Here is a 21,083-nt window from a genome sequence, read left to right as displayed (position 1 = left end):
TCTATCTATCTATTGATCCATCCATCCATCTACCTATCTTCTATCTATCTGTTTCTCTGTCTCTGTCTGTGGTAACTTCTCTCTCTCTCCCGCCTTCTTGTGCTCTGTCTTTCTCAATCTCTCTATGTATGTGTCTCTTCCTGTCTCTCTCCCGGCTGTGGTGTCTTCTCTCTCTCTCTCTCTCTCTCCCTCTCTCTCTCTCTCTCTCTCTCTCTCTTCTCTGTGGTGTCTTATCCCTCTACCCTTCCCCCCCCCATGTCCCCAAGATTGGGGCATAGGGCCTCCACCACTGAGCTACAGCCTGAGCCCTTCACCCTGTTTCTTAAATCCAGGTGCAACATCCTTAATATAAAATATGGACTCTGAGCTATTACTCACAGCCTGCTGTAACTTAAGCCTTTCTCTTTCTCCCTGGTGTTATTCTAGGTTACAATAAGTACAGAATACTGGCAGCTCCTTCCTCGTTGCAGCGAACACTGTCGTCACCACCACCATTATGCTATTTTCACAGATTCGTATATTTTTTCACGAAATATTTGTTCTACACTGAAAACTAAGGCAAAAAAAAATGCCCTGCCTTTTGTGTCTCCCAGGAACCTTATTGCCTACATGTGCGTTTTTCATGCATCTAAGATTCAGCTATCTAACGTCAGACACACCAGCCTCCACCCTAGCAAATCTAGCCCTTCTTTTGTCCTGCACTTCTGGTGTCTGCAGTGCTCACTGAAGGGCTGTCCACAAGTAGTGTTGCTTGATAATTTGTCTCCATGATGCAAACCATCCAGCATCCTATAGACCGGGAGCCCATGGGTGGAGGTAGCACCCTACTCGATTTCATTTCTTAATTGATATTTGTGAATATTTATGGGGTGTGATAAGGTAACTGTGAACACACCTATAAGGCATAATGATCAGCTAGGTAGAATTTGCATCCCCCCACCCCAATGCTTTTACTTGGGTGAGTCAGGCAGGATCTCCCGGTCTCTGCTCTTAGTGACTGTACTACATGGCTATAGACCATAGTCTCTGTGCTGTGCTGTAAAAGGCCAGAATTAGTTGCTTCTGTATATTATATGTTGGTGCCTATTTCCAGGACACATTTCCTGCCTCCCATCCCCAGTCTCTAGTGATTATTTCAGTCTTTCCTATAAGATTGACCCTCCTGATCTTCATGTGTGAGTGAGATCATACCACTCTTACAACTGTAGTCCATGTCTCTGGAGTGAAGGGTCTTATTTAATTCACATGGTGGGGGTGGAGAAGGGCTGTCTAAGAAGGAGGCCATCTTTCACTGTGCCTGCAGTTGCACACCAAGAGGTGAGTGCAACGCCTGGGAGAGCAAGGCACACTGTCATCTGTGAGGAGCTTCCAGCGTGAGAGGAAGGGCAGGACTAGCATGTTAACCTTGGTGACTCTCACTGTTTTTGAGCCTCCATGTTGGAGAAATGTGCCTGTTCCCAGCTCTGTACAAAAGCATTGTGGGGACTAAGGATGCAGTGATGTAGCTCCAATCCCCAGAGTACCCAGTTCCTAGAGTGAGCCACGAGATACACTCAGAAAACTTGTCATGCAGGCTGTAGAACCAGATAGTAATATACTAAATGAGCAGACAGACAGACAGGAACTGGCTAAAGGCTGGGATGAGCACGGGAGAAGGAGGTCACTAGGCCTGGACAAGGCACAACAATCCTCTCCTAGGGGGGTGGATACAGTTGGCTCCTAGCACAGTGAGAACCTCACAAGCCAGCCCTATGCCCTTAGTAGGAGCAGAAAGGGAGGAAGGAAGCCTTTTAATGGGTGGTGTGGTGCTGAAAGTTGAGAAAGGACAGCGGGTGGGGAGGGAAGAGAAGTGGAGCCTGATGAGCCAGGACTCGGGATCTCTGCTAAGATGTGTATCACCTACTGTGAGGTTATGGGCCATTCCTCCCTCAAAAAGGCCTTCATCCTTTGAAGGTAAGAAAAATACTCAGACAAGACAGGGGAGCCCAAGGTCTGTGTCCCCACCTTTTTCGTCCCTGAGTGTCCGATGATGAGATAGTAGAGAGCCATTGCAGCCCACCCTGGCTGCTTCGAGGACTGTGGTGTGGATTTCTGTCTCCTGCAGTGTGTCCTTCACAGCCAGTCAGTCACATGCTGCAATGAGGGCTGAGCTTGGAATCCTGCAGGCTGCCCTCTGAAGGCAGTCTGGGCCAGTTACTGGAGACCTAGTCAGTCCATGATCTGAGATGTTCACTTCATGCAATGCTTTTGTGCTCTTCTTGCTTCTCTCTGGTGTGTGAGAACGAGCAGAATGTTAATGTGCCGTGGACTGTGTAGGATAGAGTTGGAAAATGCAGGTCCAGAACAGATCCAATGAGATGAGGGGCTCAATTAAGGATTCCAAAACTAGAGCAGCATCAGAATTACTCACTCCTTAGGAACTTTTATTAGACTGAGGTCTTCCTCTGCGTTTCTGTCACTCAGCACACTGCACCTGCCTTCCCCCTGTACCCACGATGGTCTTAATTGTGTCCCAACCTTTCATACAAACATGGGTGTGGCCAGCCCCAGAGCCTTTCTTTTTAAGGCATCAGTCATAAAACTTCCCTTCCCACCACATTTGTTAGGTTGAGTCAAATACCGCAGTGGATAATGACAAGGGATTCCCTGTGAGATGAAGCTGTAACCCTCACAAGGTGATGGGTTTGACCAGCTGTGGGACTCTGTGGGCTCTGTGCAATAACCAGTGGTGACTTCTGCAGTCCTATGTCCAAATGCCATCCTTGAATCATGAGTGCCCAAGGCTAGGGGACTGTGAGTGTCACAGGCTTGCTTACGTGGCTGAATGTCACAGAGAAGCCAGTCATTTTATGTATTACCAGCAGAACCCCAGAAAACATTCTCATTCTGACAAACATGCTTGAGCCCTAAGGTAGCAAAGGAGGCACGTGGTGGCACTGAGCTAGACCTCAAGGTGAGAAGGATGCTGTGGAGGAAGGAGAGGGATAGACTTCAGGGTGAGAAGGATGCTGTGGAATAAGGAGATGGATAGACCATTGGGTGAGAAGGATGCTGTGGAATAAGGAGAGGGATAGACTTCAGGATGAGAAGGATGCTGTGGAGGAAGGAGATGGATAGAGGAGTGGAAGGGGGTCACAGCTAGCCTGTTTGGTTTGATTGTCCTGAGCTTCTAGTTTGGCTGGACCAATGAGTGGTCATCAAGGATGAAGCTCGACTGTGGTAAATCCTGGAGCCACGCTCTGAAAGGGTGGAAGGGTGGTCATGGTGGCCATGGCAGTGATCCCACGGGGTTGTGTGGCAGTGGTGGTATGATGGAGGTGAAGATGGAGATAATGCATCCTGATAGTGATGTCATGACAGTGGGGATGTGATGGTAAAGTAGAAGAAGAGGAGGATAAAAGCATTTGCCCTTCTTTTTGCCACATGGGCCATAAGAGTCCGCAAATAGATGAGAAAGTACTTACTGTGTTCGTTCAAGTTCTGCCCAGTGAGTTCTCACTCTGGTAATGATCATGTAGATATCAAAACTCCTAAAAAAACATGAGACCTCCACTCTTAAGACCTCCCTCAGTCCCCTCATTCATACCAAGGGGTAGTAGGTTTCCAGACATATAGCAAAACGCGTAGCTATTGGTTGGGAGTGTGTGAAACCAGAATGGAACCTATTACTGTGGATCAGAGAGAGAGATGCTCATGAGGGTTCAGACTCCAAGGAACTTAGCAAACAGATCATGGGGGGATTTTGATTTTGAGAATAGAAAGCAGATATAGGCCCGCATGCCTCTTGTTTTGTGGCAATACTGTGAGTATGCCACCACTTAGAGGGAGAGGACAGCTGATGTTATGTGACCAAAGAGAAGAGATGAGGTAGCATACAGGTTGCTGACTGCTGCCCTCAGCAGAGGCCCTAAGGACAAAGGAAGGGCCAGGACCCCAGGGAGGATACTCAGAGCCATTAGAACAGAGATGGTAGGTCCCCTCAACAAAGGTATGTTTTCTATGTGCTAACTATCATTCGTGCAGGGATATAAAAGAGCAATCACCACTCAACATGACAGCTCTGGTTTCTCATTCTCAAGGTGACCTAAGTGCACACCTAATTATTCCCATTCCACTAGCAAAGAAGTGGGACCAGCGCCAACTCTCTAACCCTTTGCCTTTTGTGTAAAGACCCCCTCTGAGCCATGGGTGATAAAGACACTTGCTTCTGCCCTGTAGACACTGTGTCCCTGCAGGGGAGAAGAACACAGAAGCCACATGCACCATAAAGCTCACTGTGATGGCACTGTGTGCAAAGCATGCTGCAGCCCCGGGAGGGATTTCTTCTACCTGTTGAAGCAAAAGATGCAAGTGGGGGCACTGAGCTAGACCCCAGGATGAAAAAGAAGCTGCGGATGAAGAAGGAGAGTGGAAGGATGGGAAAGGGAGATTTCACAACTAGCCCATCTGCTTTGGCTGCTCTGAGCTTCGGGTTTGGCCAGAGCAGTAAGTGGAGGTGAAGGATGTAGCCAGAATGGGACGAATCGTGGAGTCACACTCTGAAAGCTGAGATCACTTGGAGGATACAGGGGTGGGGGTGGGAGCTACTGAAGACTTCTGAGCAGTGAAATTGCCTAGATAGCCATAAACCAGGCAATAAGCTGCTATACTATTCAAATAGTCAGTGACTAGGTCCACAATAGGGTAGCAGTGGTGTGGGCAGAGAATGGGCCTATTACCCTAGCTCAGTGTTGGTCACCTCAAATAAAGGGAGGTAGATAGTTGAAAGCTAAAGGCTTTGGCTGCCTATTCCCCCAAATCAGGAAATTACACACCAGCCCATAGTCACCAAACCAATGCCTAGTATCCCTGGGTAATCCAGCCCTGATTGGCAATATTTGCTGTCTATTGTCTATTACCAATATATGTTGCCCTGAAGAAAACATCATCTCCTTTTTAGCTCTAAGAGGAAAGGATTCCAGCAGACTCCTATGGATCAGTGGCCCTGGGTGGGGAGGTTCAGTGTGGGACAGGAGACTGCCGTAGGTGACTTTCATTCTTCCTTTTGTCTCCAAGACAGAGGCAGCAATGTGCAGAGGTTGATGATTTAAAAGCTAGGCACCAAGCAGGAATGGAGGGAGGAGCCAACCTCCTGATGGGGATTTTACACTTAGAGAACTTGTGCTCAGTGAGAACACAGGCTCAAGGTAGGGTGGGGGCTGAGAGTTGGTGAGCAGGTCTAGTGCCCCACATTCAGATCTGAGCCCCTGCGCTTCCTGGTATTCCTGGGCACTGAAGCAAGAGGAGCCCTTAGGGAAGGAGATCTACAGGAGGGAGTCGGGCAAATCACTTGCATCCAGCTGCACTTGCTGCTTGCCCAAAATAAGTAGTATTTTTTTTTGAGGCTACTCTTGAACATTGTTTGTTTGGTTGGTTGGTTTGGGTTGGGTTTTGTTTTTCCTTATTCCTTTGTCCTTTACAACAATGCCTGCGAATGTTAGAAATACCACACACTTTATAAAGGGAGCTTCTGTAGGAGACTTGCCCTCAGGTTCCCCCCACTTTTATTCTTTGACGTGTGGACTCCCTACCCACATCCAGGCAGGCAGTCTGCGGAGTCCACTCCTGTCAAAGTGGAACTCACCCAGGTTTAATTCTTCCCTTGGGACTTCAGACGAGTGGCTGGGAAGCACTCGGAGTTCAGAAGAGTGTTTCTTTTCCATTCTCACAGTGGCAAAAAGAGACAGCATCAGCCTTGCTATTCTGACCGGCTGCAAGTGTCTGACTCAGTGGCATTAGCTTCACAGATACTAGGGACCAAGTCATCATTGCCTCAAGCTGAAACCCTGCACCCCTTTAACATTGGCCCCTCCTCCTTCCTTCTACCCCTGGTGCTTTGACTTGCTTTCTGTCTCTAGGAATTCCCTAGTGTAGATATTCTACACAACTAGGACCACACAACATTTGCTCTCTTGTGATTGGCTCCTTAGACTTTGAGTGATTTCTCGTTGTAGCATATATAAGAGCTTCATCCTTTTTTACATAAATATTCCACCACGCGCACTTTCCATAGTCTGGTGAGTCCTTGCTCTGGGGGTAGAAGAAAAGCTGCATTTCAGGCACTAGTGGGGATCCCATAGAGTCTCTGCTGCCCACTTTGCTATCAATGCTTAGGGGTGACTCTTATGGCTCTTTATCTATTAATGGACATAGTAACTCAGGGCTTCATTAAGTCAATGCATGGACAGTAACAGTTGCACTATAGCTCATTATCTGGACTAGATGCTCACCCAGATGGGTCCTTCTCTTCTGTCCAGAGAACAGTGGGCATGTGAGCCTTCATCCTTCTGGTTTCATATATTCCACAAGCCCATCACTGTCCTGAGAAAGCAGCCATGCGACCTGAGGCAGAGCGAACCTCAAGAAAAAAAATGTGACACAGAACAAATGCACGAGAGAAAACCGCATAGCGTGGCCCTAATGTTCTGCTTCTCCGTCTCTTGGCTGAAGAATAGACAGAAAGCAGTCTGTGCCTAGAGGACAAGTTGAATGGTGCTGATGCTACACGGCAATCTGGAATATGGCACACTGCATAATGTGGGGTCAGTGTGCTTGTCGTCTGTGTACGTTGTACTGAGATGAAATTGTGCAACGGAGCTCAGCACTTCTGCTTGGGGCAACGTCTTGGCGGCTCTGATAAATTCACTTACATAAATTTACATTGACACCCACAGGATCTTTGGGTGTGAGTTCTTAACTTTAGGTGGTGGTGTCTAGTTCCTCCCAGCTCTTTCAGTGTGGTGTATAAACACACACATGTGACTAGCCTGTCTGTTCCTCTATGGCTTTTCTCCATCCGAGAAGACCTACCCTGGCATGGCTTCTATTCATGCATGTGTTCCTTAACACACAAAGAGCAGCACGTTCCCTAATGGCAGATATCTCCCATTCCCTGGTATCCATCCTCACTCACTGCTGGATTTTGGAGACTAGAGGTGGGGATCCAAGCTATAAGAAAAGGCACAAAGCAGTGCTCCTCTTCTGGATTACATTCTAGGCAGATGCCAACATATTACGTTGATAAAAGCCTTCCAGACTGGCTGATGAAAGGGAGGCCCCTGTAGCATCCTCTACATGCTTTCTGTTAACATCCTATCAGACCAGCTCCCCACACTCCGTTCCCCTGGGTCAGGCCCGTTGTGAGCCAGGATTGAGCTAGCATAGCCCTGCCAACAAATAAGAGTCCTCCTGCCGCCAGCCTCCCCTACCTGTCTCTGCTTTCTACAGCCTAGAATGCTCAGGGCTCAGTGCAGCAATATGGATTTTCTTCTCATTTTACCTGTGATAAAACAGAGCCAGACAAGTTAAGTGACTTGGCTAAAGAGACAAGCCACTCAGTGCCAGAATCAAAATGATTGATTGATGATTACCATTAAAACATCACTGTGTATCCCTTGGGGGCCTACCATGTAGTTGAATAGTAGTTGACATACAAAAATGAAGGATAAATGGAAAGTGAAGAAGGCCGAACATATCCTTGTCAAGAACACGGTCCAAGAGAGAATAAAAGAGGGGGACAATTGAAAGGAAAGGATGAGGGGATGTGGTATTGGGTTGCAAGAGAAAGTGAGAGGAAGGCAGTCATTATGCTGCCCTCAGACAGGGAAGACCCACTGCTGTCAGAGGAGCCCACTGAACACCCAGGAAGCCCAGAGAGCTGCTTTGGGTATTAGCATCTCCAACAACCCTTCCTCTAGTCTCCTGCAGGCATCCATACCTCCTCTACCCAGAAAAGTGTGGGCAGGTATATTAGTGTACTCAAGTTGACTTGTGATATTTCCCAAGTCTCAGGATCCCAGAAAGGGACGGGTCACATGTCAGACTTATACCATGTCACCAGGGAGCTGTGTGCTGCTCAGAATCCACATACACACACACACACACACACACACACACACACACAGCCCCCTAGTGTTGGAACTGAGGTCATGGAAGGGTTGTGAAGGACTGTGTCTATAACACAGGGCCCAGAGGTGTCCAAGCACCTGCAAGAATGGCCTTTGGTGAACTTTATTTATATTCATGCCCTTAGATGTTTCCCTGGCAGTTCAGTGTATGCTCTGAAAGGATCAAAGAGCTGGCTGCAAAGTTTGATCAACACTCAATCTCATGGGCTAGGCCACAACTGGGTCCCAGGCTTGTTATTAAAAGGCAACTAGCTGTCCCTTTTCTGGATTCTTGTCCAAGGCCCCCTTTTACTGGCTCCCAGACACTCTGCATCTTGCTATCATTATATTGCAATGAACTCATAAATAAAACCACCACTCAGCTAGATGAAGGTTGCTTCTCAGACAGACACTCGCTCAGTCCCAAGCCCTGTGCATCTCAGTGACTTGCTATTCTGAATCCATAGAGCTTAGGTTTTACGCCTTCACTATCAATTTCGGTTTTGTGACTTTTGTGAGAGGTGGGTGGGGGAGGGGAAGGGCAGAGTTAAAGCAAGAAAAACAACTAGCTTTATGTCTTCTTGCTTAATGGCTGGGGGTGGGGGGTGGGCGTGTGAATGAAAACATAGAGGCAATGAGAACATTTGTGAGCACATGAAAATGCATGGCGCCCAGTGGTGCCTACCCAACTCATACCTGTTCCCTTTGAGCTTTCTTCTTGTCACACCTCCAACTGAGTCAGATTCTGGGAAGGCTTCAGGGGTACAGATAGGAATGGAGTTGTGGAGGTTTGGGGGAGTATGAATAGAAGCCGAGTTGTTATCTGGTGCAAAAATGCAAATACTAACCTATCCTGGGATAGTATGGAGACAGACTGGAGTGGCGACAGCTTCTTCACCATCCTCAGGCTACATAGTAGCGTCTTCTGTAACCTGCCTTTCCCTTCAATGGGCAGAGCTCTGTGCTAAGCCGGTACTACTGATAGGAAGATGTGAATTTTCATATTACTTTGATCAACTCACTAGAACAAGGCAGTCACTTCCACAGGCCAACGCTCTGGGGCTAAAATAAGTATCGAGTGACGGACCTGAGGTGCTGATTAAATCTGACCCTGTCACCCCACCCATTATTGCTGTCTGCTTGAGGGCTTCATCAGCATGTGAGTTGGTCGTTCTTCGACTCTGAGGTGTCTCAGACACCCCTAGAATTGCATAGATCACATATTCCTAGTTACTATAGCCAGGTGCCCCACTATAGCAGGTCTGGGAGGCGCCTAGAATCTGCCATTTTTAACATTGAAACCTCAATTTGTTTTTGACAGGACTACTAATGGTGAGCCTGGTGCTCCCAAAGTATCTAGGAATGGGAAGAACAGAAAGGGGCACCGGGCATCCATCCTGGTAGTTTCCTACTGGGCCCCCAAGCCCCAGGCTCAGATTACCCTGCACAGAAGGCCAAGTGGGAGGTGGCCAACCATCATGCATGTGTGTGGGCCCAGAGGTCTTCAGTGAACTCTCCTTAGCCTGGTAGAGGAGGGGGAAATGGGTGTTAGGGTTTTGAGCTGAGTGTCTCCTGGAGGCTTTGAACTGGCCTAGGCTGGCTGCTTGATGACAGGAGATAGACTTTCTCCCTGGTGTTTTATGGCTCCAGGAAGAGGCAGTTCTGAGTGCGTGCATGTGTGCGTGTGTGCAGCCCCTGCAAGGATGAAGAGAGGAGCATGAAGGCACCTGAGCTGTCTCCACCAGGTGGTACCACCAAGACTTCTCTAGAGTGTGAGAAGGCTGATCCAAGGTAGGGAGAAAAGGCAGGTCTGCCCCTTGAGGATAAAAAGCAAGCTTTCATATCAGCACCTAGCACCTGCTCACCTCCTCCTAGGTTCCATTGTCCTGCTCACCTCTAGCGCGTCTTTGGACAGAAAGCTATGTTCCCACGAGAGAGATCTTGCTAGAGAGAGATCTTACTACGGACACCCTCATTTCCTTGGGGCAGTGGTTCTGCTTTTATTTTGGATATCAGCTAGTCCCCTCCTCAAACCCAGTCTGCTGCCCTTAGGGCCTGTTAACAGAATCACGGCACATTATTGTTAGGGTTTGGCTCACCTACTTCTCAGCAACCTCCACTGTCCTGGTATTGTTCCCCTGGAGATCAAGACTATACGAGCTCTCATTTTTGAAGCCACAACAAAATGTTAGCTGGTTAAATGAGACTTTGGGGGTGGAAGGAAGAATGTGAATTTTCACATTACTTTGAATTACATTTTAACGAGGGCATTTGAAAACAACGGCAACAGGTTCTTTATTCTTCATAGGCTGGAGCTCTGATGTTAGAGTCCACTGTGGAGTTGTTGGGTTAGCTTCCAGGCTGCCTGTGCAGACCTCTTCCATCTTTCCTCACCATTGCTGGCCACAGCATTGCATTCTGGGGAGTGTAGCACTAGGCCACGTGATCACTGAGCAAACATCACAGTGGACTCGTACAAGCGATGACGTTACAGGCCGTGGGCTTTGTGGGAACCACACAGTCTGTGGCAGGCTGAATCTTTGTGCTGAGTGTGACACCACCTGTGAGCTCTGCTGCCTCTGAGCTTCCCAGACAAATGATTTATCTCTCTCTCTCTCTCTCTTTTCTATTTTTGTTTCCTAGGAACGAGTGGAGTATCTCTTCCTCATCATTTTTACCGTGGAAGCATTTTTAAAAGTAATTGCCTACGGACTTCTCTTCCACCCCAACGCTTACCTCCGCAATGGTTGGAATTTACTGGATTTTATAATCGTGGTTGTAGGGTGAGTGCTGGAGTCTTTCCCCTTTCCTATGCCTCTTTCCCGCTCCATTCCTGCCTCTGATTCAAGCTAACTGAACTTGCCTCTTGGCACAATGAAAGAATCTTTTAAAAAATCACTTTGAAGTCAAACTTCTCCCAAGAGAAAAGTTATTAATGAAGGGTAGCTACCTCTCACTGTCCCTCCCAAGTGTCAGTATATGTGTGCATGTGTGTGCATACTCACACAGAGACACCTGTGTATATACACATGAACACACGGTGTGCGTGTGCATGTCTACACATATGCATGAGTGCATTCACACTCAGGCTGCCCAGCTAAGGGAAGGAACTGGGAGACTTTACATCTGGTCTTTCCAAACTGGAAAACGTTTTTCCTTTTTTAAGGTATTTGTTTTGGGTTTTGTGAATGTTAGGCAAAGCTTGTTTTAGCTAAGAACCCTTACTCAAAGTCTTATCCCAAGGCACCCCGTGAAGTGTGTAGTCTAGGGCATTTGACCCTGGCCCTCCTGTCAGAGCTGCCCCTGTATCTGAGGATTTCCATGGAGATACTTGGAAAGCCCATGGCTCCTGTGGCCTGGCCCTGCCTGGCTGTGAGCTTCTACAAAGCCAGATCTCCAGCCTCACCTGGGCCCCATTACCGTGGCTGGTCCTTGATACGTGTGTCATTAAAGGAGCTGTTGCCCATGTCCATAGCTAGGTTCTCTGTCATGGCTGATAAAATACCCCCCTCTTGTTAAAAGCATCGAATTCTCCACAATGCTTCTAGCCACGCCTCCTCTCTCCAGCTTACTTCCTCAAATACCAGGACTCCAACAGCTCTTTCCTCCTTTCACCTTCTATCTGTAACCCGTTCCTTCCCGATTCACACCCTTCCCCCTGCTAGTCGATTTAGGGCCACTGCCCGTCATTAAACCCACCCTAGCATGAACCCTTGGCTGATTCATTCTCATCTTTGTTTGACATGTTCACCTGGAGAAAACTCCAACCCATACCCCACCCAGCTACATGGGGATCTTGATATCTTGGAGAAATACATAAAGCTGAGTGTAGTTGAGTCTGCCGATGGATGTCAAACTGGCCTTCGGTTATACCCAGAATCCTCCCTCACGTCCCTACTCCTGCTCCAGCCCCTCTTCCCTTTCTTGGGTGACTCTTCTGTAGCTTCACTACCCTCTTCAAATGTCCCATATACCTGTCCCTTCAGATTTCCAGCTGGTACCCCAAGTAAGGCCTTCCCCAAGGACAAACGCAATGTGGTATGTCTCCATATCACATCTATGACCTTATAATGTGCCTCCCTAGGTCTCTGAGGGGAAAGCTGGCACCCGGCAGAGCTTCTCCTCCCTCTCCACTAGAAGGTGTGCTAGCCTTTGTTCAGCTGAGCTTTGCCCCAGGTAACGCCAGCATTCTCAATGCGCAGCATAACCACCCTCCTCCCCATTCTGCGCCACCAGCTTTGTTATTGACCCCCTTCTCACACAAAACTCCTGTGCCACACCCACTTTTGCCAAATGTTCCAAAGAGTTGCTACATGCTAACCTTTAGTCATAGGTGGTCACCGCAGCTGAAACTGAGGGATGCTGTGCATGTAAGACATGAAACATGTTCCAGAGATTGACTATAGAGTGAAGGATGACAAATATCTCATTATATTTACTATGCACCAAAACGCCGTGTCTCCGTGATGTTGGGCTAAATAAAATGTGCCTCTATAGTTAGTGCCACCTCCTTTGACATTGTCAGTGTGGCTGCTGGGAAGGTCGATCACTTGGCTCACATTGGGCCTTGCTGGTGTTTCTCTGGGGTGGGGCTTCCTGTGCTCACTGGCTTCAGCCACTCATCTGCACATCTCCACTGGCCCTTCCCCCACCACTCCCCAAATCAGATGGTTTCTAGATCTCAGTGGCTTTGCTTGTGCTAAATCAAGTGATTTTATCCCCACGTGTCTTCAGCTCTGGACAGTTGACCAGGACCATCTCACTTTCCACAGGCTCCACGGAGCATCATCAAATCTCCTGCCCACAAACCACTCCTTATCTGCCTCTCTCTGATTTGTTCTCTGCCTCCACAGTGATGGAGGACCCTTTGATACAGCCCTCTCATAGAACAGCTTCCATATAGACTACATATGGTCCAAACCTAAACACAACCTGTACAGAAAACAGTTTTGTCTCTATCCTAGACTATCCTTTGACTTCCAGAGTCATGACACCAGCTTAGACAAACATCACACATACAGTAATTAGCCCAGACTTGGAGAAGGTGACAATAGAATGTGAACGCCTGTATGACACCGCATTCCCCTCCCTTCCTATGGGTCCACCCCAGGATGTTGGAGTCACATCTCATTTCTGTCACATTACCTCCTCACTAGGCCCACAGCGAGTCCGACTAAACCCATCTTAAAAATAAATCCAGTGTTGGATCCTTACCAGTCTCCAAATTACCACCTGGCCTAAGCCCCAGCCTCTCAGTGGGCAACTGCAGCAGCCCGCTCTGACCCCGCTCACTCTCGGCCCCACCCATTGCCAGCCCCGCCCACTGCTGGCCCAGTTGGTGTTAATTAGACTTCACTCAGACTGTGTCCCTTTCCTGCCAGGTTCCTGTGGCCTATCTTATCCAGTCTCACCTTCCCTCAGTTTTCTCTGTCCTAGTTGTGCTGACAGTTGTTGGCCCTAACATCTCCGTGCATCTCCCCGGATCACTGTCCTGTTTCTCTGCCTGGAGTGGTCCCACACAGCTGCGGGGCCACACACTCACTTTCTTTGGGCCTCTTCTAAAACATTTCCAGAGCAGGGTTCCTTTCTGAGTTGCCCTCTGTTCAAAGGCTGGTCTCTTGCCCTCATCATTGTGGACCCCTCCTCTCTCTGAGAATCACATTCTGCAAGGTCTAGTGATTGACAGCTCAGATCCTGACTGCCCCTAGGGATGTCACCTCTCAAGGGTCTCCAACCTAAGTATATAGTAGAGAACCTGCACATAGTAGGTGCTTGTGTTGGTTGGAGATGTGTGATTGCACATTGTCAGAGCAGAAACCTGTGTTTCAGCTTTGTGCCTTCGTGTGCTGGTGGGTAGTGCTGGAAGCTCTCCCACTGTCCCCTCTAGCCAGCCAGCTATTTGTTCAGCATGAGGCTCCTCAGTGGTAGTCTATGTGCATGGGTGAAGTTGACTTCTAAGGTTATTTTTTGTCCCCTGGAACAAACCACACCGAGGTTGTCATCAGGGTGGAAGAATAGGCAGGGAGCCCGTGCCTACTAGTGCTCACAGCAGTGAAGCTGGATTCCACAGCAGTGAAGACAGCACCCCAAGAGACATGGTAGACTTCTCTGCTTTATTCCCGTGCCTTGACAGCTGTGCCAGGAGCCTAGCTCACCCAACCCAGGTATGCGCACACACTCTGAGAGCAAAGAGCTGCCCTCAACCTCACTCAGCGCTCTCTGTGTAGTGATTCCCCTCCCTGTGTGTGGTGGTACTCCTGCTGACGGAATTGCAACTTGCAGCACTTTTTGTGGGGCTCCGGTGGCCATGCCTGTGACAGACTCTAGCAGCCTGGGCTGTGTTCTTGGACTGGAGCCCAGCTGAGAAACCAGCTGGGGTCCTGACGACTCCTCTCTCCCCTCTTTTTTTAGGCTTTTTAGTGCAATTTTAGAACAAGCAACCAAAGCTGATGGGGCCAATGCTCTAGGAGGGAAAGGAGCTGGATTCGACGTGAAGGCACTGAGAGCGTTCCGCGTGCTCCGTCCACTGCGGCTAGTGTCCGGAGTCCCAAGTAAGTAAAGGCCCTGTCCCTCTTGACAGTGTCCATTCCTAATTGCCCTCTTCCCTTTGCTGAACTGCCAGAGCACTTCTGGAAGGAACCTGGTTTCTGTGAACGGAAAGTTTTCTTATAGACGAGTCTCTGATTTATAGAGTTCTGGTGTGAACGCAGCAAATGCACAAGGAAGGCCCAGCTTCTGTAGAAACCCAGGGAATATTTGTAATTGTCACACAGCCAAAGAAAGACATCCTGCATAGTCAGGGACCTTTGGGCTATCTGCTCCTTGCATGCCAAGGTAGGCATGAGCATATCTACAGCAGAGGAACTTTGGCCTCAGAAGGCTAAGCCCTAGTCAGCCTTAGCTCATGAGATGTGTTCTGATCCCCACAGAATATCAAGAAAGCATCACTGAGCATTCTGAAAGCTTGGCCTGGCTATTTCCCTGTTCTCACACCCGTGGGGTGTCCTCGGATGCATACAGAGACCTGGTACTTGCCATCCAGGAAACAGGTTTCTGCCGAGGGGTGGGGCTGAGCTCTCTGCACTGGGTGTGGGGCTATGGAGACTTGCTGCCCTTCAGGAAGTCAGCCTCAAGGACACTCCTTCTCTCCCCCTGTGGGGACTCTGAGCTCAGGAGCCTTAGCACCTCTTGGCTACAGCAAACTCTGTGGAAACAACCTCTATAGGAGTCTTCTCCCTCATCCTATTCAAACTGGGAGGAACTCTGGGCTTGTTTGCTGATATAGGATGTCATGGGTCAGCCTGTGACTTCCATGGCTACATGGCCAGAGGCGGGGAAACAGTGTCCTCTGAGAAACAGCCCCTCCCTCCTATGTGCTCTGGGCTGAGTACCTGGCTGCAGTCTTTCTACTTGATAATATCGTAGAATCATAAAGCCCCAGGAAGCTGCTCACTGGCTCTCCCATTCCAATGTGTATATAGGATGGAGGGGGGCGGGTGAGCATGGCAGGGGCTTAATTAACCATCAGCAGAATCAGAACTATACCTGCTCTCCCCGACTGCCCTTCCTACTGTACCACACTGTTCTTAAAGATTTAAGGCTACCACTCTTGAGTGTCTTTGATTTTGTTATCTCTTTGACTGCAGTAAAGTCCACCCGCTCCCGAAGCCCAGAGTTTATTCTCTGTAATCTCTGATCGATAGTTAGATTTATGTCTTGCCCAGGTCGGGAAGCTTACTGAGTAGGGGAAAGCAGGAAGTGTTGTCTTGGTTAGGATCCCATTGCTGTGGTAAGACACCATGACCAAGAGCAGCTTGGAGAGGAAAGGGTTGATTTTAGCTTACAACTCTCTGGTCACACTCCATCACTGAGGGAAGTCAGGTCAGAAACACAAGACAGGAACCTGAAAACAGGAACAGAAGCAGGAACCACAAGGAATGCTGCTCACTGGCTTGCTCCTTGTGGCTTGCTCAGCTTACTTTCTTATGGAACTCAGGACTGCCTGTCCAGGGGTGGAACACCATGGCCCTTCCCACATCACTCATTAATCATGGAGATGCATTACAGACTTGCCAGTGCAGTGGACAACCTGATGGAAACTTCTCTCCGCTGAGGCTTTTCTTCCCAGATGATTCTAGCTTGTGTCAAGTTGACAAAACAGACCAGGATAGTGGCTGTTTGCTTTGCCCAGGGGACTCCCTGGGCAGAGATTATAGAGCATCTCAGACTGAAAAGTGACGGGGAATGTAAACCTCACAAACAGTTAAAATCGTCACTGTTGACTCGGCCTTGGCCATTTCGCATTAGTTATGGCTTATATGATGGTCGACACCAAGTTCTACTTTGGTGGTGCCTAATGACCTGAGTGTTCTCGATTATATGACTCCATAGAGTGGCATCGGGGTGTAAGGTGGGAGACAGAAGTAACTTTCAACACAACTCTAAAGGAGCTTATGATAGAACAGCCAGTGTGTGAGAGGCAGGAGTTATGAGTTAACCGTAGACCTTCAGTTACCATGAAGTTACCAAGGACAGGCTGACTCTCACCATTGCAAACATTCTCCCTAGGGGCTTGGGACCTTACCACACTGTGAGAGATATCAGGGCTTATTTATTGTTCAGGAGGACTACGGAAGCCCAGGAGGAGAGCACAGATGATTTCAAATGCCATATAGCCCGCAAACAGACACAGAGTGTCTGATTCACAATGCATGGGGGAGAGGATTGGCTGCAGCCTTCTGGTCTGAGTGGCTCTTTGGGCTTGACAAGACAAGACTCCTCATGGTGTCTCATTCCAGAGCTTCTACAGCAGCAGCCACGGTGTTGTCTTGATGGCAGGAGATGATCACGAAGGCTAGCCTGGAGTTACAATACACGAACAGTCCCAGGCTATGCTTGCAGGTAGCTTACCTCATAGCTGCTTGCCTTACAGTGGCCGATTCCATGTACCTGATGTCAAAGACAGTGAGACAGAAGACTATAATTGGCCTTCCTCACTGTGGCTCCTCATCAGAGATTTCAAGCAACTGCTGACTTGGTGAATCTCCAGTACTGAGAGAACGGCTCTTCTCTGAATTTCAAGAAAGGGCTTGGGCTGACTGTTTTCGCTGTCTTAGTTTCTGCTCTGATCTGGGAACAGTAAAGAACGAGACCACAGGGGCCAAGTACACTGAATTAACGTCACCCCCTGTTCTCACAGCCTTTAGCAAAACTCTGTCTTAGTTGGGGTTTCTATTGCTGTGATGAAACACCAGGATCAAAAGGCAAGTTGAAGAAGAGAGGGTTAATTTGGCTTACACTTCTGTATCTCTGTATGTCATCGAAAGAAGGCAGGATAGGAACTAAAACAGGGCAGGGACCTGAGGCAGGAGCTGATGCAGAAGCCATGGAGCGGTGACCCTTACCGACTTCCTCAGCTTGCTTTCTTACACAACCCAAGATGCTCAGCCCAGGGGTGGCTGGGACCCCCCCTCATCGATCACTAATTAAGAAACTGCTTTACAGCCCATCTTATGGAGGTGTTTTCTTAATTGAGCTTCCCTCCCCTCAGATAACTCTAGCTGTGTCAGGTTGACATAAACTAGCCAGCACACGCCTCATAAGATTCCCCTCTCCATGCCGTCACCTCTCTACAGTAGTGGGACCAGTGGCCTTCTCTCTGGGCCCACTGGCTTTTATCTCTCTGTGCACTGGGGAGTTCTGCATAGCTGACCCTCCCTGGTCTTGAACCTTTCATCACTTGGCATCCGAGACACTCTTCACGATTTACAGTCTCTTTGTTCACAGCCACATCTTTAGCTTCTACAGCGGTGGGTGAGTGTTGTAGCAAGTGTGGGCATCATTTTAGACTCTCATGCCGAATGCCATACAACATGGTAGGTAAGACAGCCTAGCTTCCCAGATGGGGCCCAGATGTGTATATGCTGCATTTACAGGTCTAGAGTCTGAACTCTCTGTTGCACTGGATCTCCACGGCAATTGTGTGAGCTCCAGCAATAGACAGATGTTGTATGTGATGTGTAAGGTGCAAGTTTCTTAGAAGAAAAAAGATTAATTAATTCCATGGTTTATGAAACTTGCAACTCTCAACTATGTGGGTACGTGGGCGAGGGGCCCCAAAAGTTGCTGCTGTTTTTAAACATATTTACGAAATGGAACTGGATTCTTGATTGGAGATTATGCAGGGAGAGGGAAGACTGTGAGCGCATAGGCCTGTGACTCATCAAGCAGCCGCTTTTAGACCTTACCTTATGGGAGAAGTTGCTGGCCAAGGTACAGACCTGAATCTGTGCTAAGTGTGTTCTCAAGGCTTCTGTAGTAGGAGAAAACACTCAGTAAACTGACACATAAAATAAAACCTAGAGATTCCGAAGAATATTTAGGTATCGCGTAAGGAGCACTGTAGTGAGGTGAGTAAGCTTTGGGGATACCGTACTTCCAGGAGTAGGGACCATGAGTCAGAAAGACTTCCTAGAGCAGGTAGAACTTGGACTGGATCTCAGGGGACAAACAAGGAGTGACTTTCCAGGACATTGCAAAGAGAAAGGACAGGGTGGTCCTGGAGATGTACATCAGAGGGATTAGGAGCCGATTATAGTAACAACCAGACTGACTGCCCCTGACGAAGTGCCATGTAATGGAAAGCTGTGGTTGCTTTGTACAGACTTTCCTTTGTGAGGCCTCTGATATTTCCCAGAAATATCATGTGGCACACATGATGTATGGAAGGATGAGCCATTCACAGCAAGATGTATGACACAGTATATATGAACAGTGAAGATTGAGAGCTGTGATCCAGAATTTACAATATATATGAAGTGGGTATGCTTGCTTATAGAACAATAAGCAATGGTCCTTCCCACATGACCCTCATGTGTGCTTCTAGAGAAGACCTCCCAAGGGTGTACTGAATCAAGGAAGACAGCAGATGGAGGTGTGATATCATCCTTTAGGTTCATGAGGCCTTTGATAAAACCTTGGAGCACCGTTGCTCTCATAGAAAAAGGCTGTGAGGGGCTGTCTCCATTCAAGAGGGGCACCAGCTAGGTTTCCTCCCATGATCACCTGGGAGCCAGCCACAACACCAGGCAGTGGGACACACTGGAGATAATGGGCCTTGTAGTTTATGGTGAAGAGGTAGGGGCAGACACAGAAGGAAGTGAACTTTTAGGCTCCCTATCTGCTTGGGTCACCAAGACATACTAGCCCTAGCCAGCTCATAAATCCATGTATAGACTAGCCCCACACTCAAGAAAAAAGCTGTAAGCAGTTGTCGAGAAGTGAACAGGGGGCAGACTGTTCATGCCTGTCTACCCCTGTGGCAAGGGGCAGCCAAGGACCAAGGTTCTTAGGGTTCTCAAGAGGGCAGCTATGAACAGCGTGGGCTTTCCTCCGTCCACAAGGGTGACTTCCCAAGCTCCTGTGCGTATCCCCTGGCCTGGTTTGCTTCAAGAATCCCCATGAAGGTCCTGATACTGATGTGGCTACCATGCAGAACCGTGGCTGCAGGGAGGAAAAGCTGCTCTGTCTCCTGACCTGACTGCAGACAGCCCTCTCCTGTGCCCTGATCTTCCTTAGCTCAGCATCTCTTATCTCCCTTCAGGGTTCTCCCGTGGCACAAGTCTTGCCCTAGCTCTGCTGCCCACAGTTTCTCTGTTTCCTGTTCAGGCTCAGTTTCTCTGTCTACAAACTAATAATGTGCACAGCACAGATAAGAGCAAGCCTTTTCCTGGTAGAGCCCTGCTCCCTTCCAGCAATAAAGTCTTGTAAGTCCACCCCTGGATACGCCACAGCATTTGTAAGAGAAAATGACCGAAAGGTCACAAAGTCAGGGAATTCATCCATGAGCATCCCGTGCCTTCTCAGCTCTGCCCATCATAGAGTTTTATAAGAAATAAATAACAGTATGTGACTAAGCTGGAGAAATCTGATTATTTGGTAGAGCAGGGTGAGAGAAAAGTATCAGTGACAAACAATACATGCCACCAACAGCAAAGTTAAATGTGCTGTGGCGTCCAGCCCTTGCCCAGTAATGAAAATACACCTTTCACTCGAGAACCAGGTAGCAGGTGATAACAGGACACGGTCCATTCAAAGCGGTGTACAGCCTCAAGGTAAGCTTTGCCGTCGAGAGCTGGATTCGGTGATTAACTAGCCCAATGGTCCAGGAAGCAGGGATATTACCCCTGATTTGTAGGCAGGAAGGATAGCCTCCAATGTGTCACCCGAAGGAATGCAGGGAGATGGGCGCTGAAGATTACGCAGTCCAGAAGGATGCTTAGGGCTGTCCCACAGACAGAACTGGCCGGAGAGAATGAGGCAGCTGATAGTCAGGGTGTGAGCACATTTGCATTTTACGAATTCCTGAACTCCTTGGGCTCTGAAGGATAATGAGAAATGGCTCTGTTGCTGCCCGTGGATTCAATGCTTAAGTTGGCCTGCAGGAGAGCAGGGTGTGGATTTGTGGCTGCAGTGGGCAAGCTACTTGACTCCTGTATTAGTCAGGGTTTTACTGCTGTGAACAGACACCATGACCAAGGCAAGTCTTATAAAAACAACATTTAATTGGGCCTGGCTTACAGGTTCAGAGGTTCAGTCCATTATCATCAAGGTGGGAACATGGCAGTATCCAGGCAGCCATGGCACAGGAGGAGCTGAGAATTCTATGTCTTCATCCAAAGGCTGCCAGGGGAAGACTGACTTCCAGGCAAGTAGGGTGAGGATCGTATACCCACACCCACAGTGACACACCCATTCCAACTAGGTCACACCTATTCCAACAAGGCCACACCTTCAGATGGTGCCACTCCCTGGTCCAAGGATAATACAAACCATCACAACTCCCGTTTGTCCAGGAGTCTTCTGCTCTCTTCTCTGTGAAATGAGAGAGTTAAACTATTTTAGCATTAGAATCCTGAGCTCTGTCGTTCAGTCTTTTGAAAATAGAAGACAGCGGTGGTCTATGAATTCTTCTTGAGACAGGAGTTTCCGAACTTAGGTAGTCATCTGCAAGGTGTGACCTTGTGCGCATCGCCCCAGTCGTTAACTCCTAGGATTGTAGCAATCAGACAGTTCAGAGGTGGGAAAGATGCCACATGATAAGTCAACAGGCATGATTAAGCACTGGCTGGGAATCGAGGACTGTGGCAGGTGGCATTC

The 21,083-nt window shown here is 48.5% G+C and overlaps 1 protein-coding gene across 49 annotated transcripts in view; it reads left to right on the top strand.

Annotated features, from left to right (window-relative positions):
• The window catches only part of Cacna1c (calcium channel, voltage-dependent, L type, alpha 1C subunit), a 610,145-nt gene that overhangs the window by 406,492 nt on the left and 182,570 nt on the right, over positions 1–21,083 (top strand). For all 49 annotated transcript variants that reach the window (XM_006505443.4, XM_006505436.4, XM_006505438.4 and 46 more), the window contains exons 4-5: positions 10,569–10,708; positions 14,337–14,476. In XM_006505443.4, the coding sequence (XP_006505506.1) occupies positions 10,569–10,708; positions 14,337–14,476 (280 nt within the window). The remainder of the gene's footprint in view (positions 1–10,568; positions 10,709–14,336; positions 14,477–21,083) is intronic.

Source organism: Mus musculus, chromosome 6 (genome assembly GCF_000001635.26).
Source record: "Mus musculus strain C57BL/6J chromosome 6, GRCm38.p6 C57BL/6J".
NCBI classification, from domain to species: Eukaryota; Metazoa; Chordata; class Mammalia; order Rodentia; family Muridae; genus Mus; species Mus musculus.
This window is presented reverse-complemented; position numbering and strand designations above follow the sequence as displayed.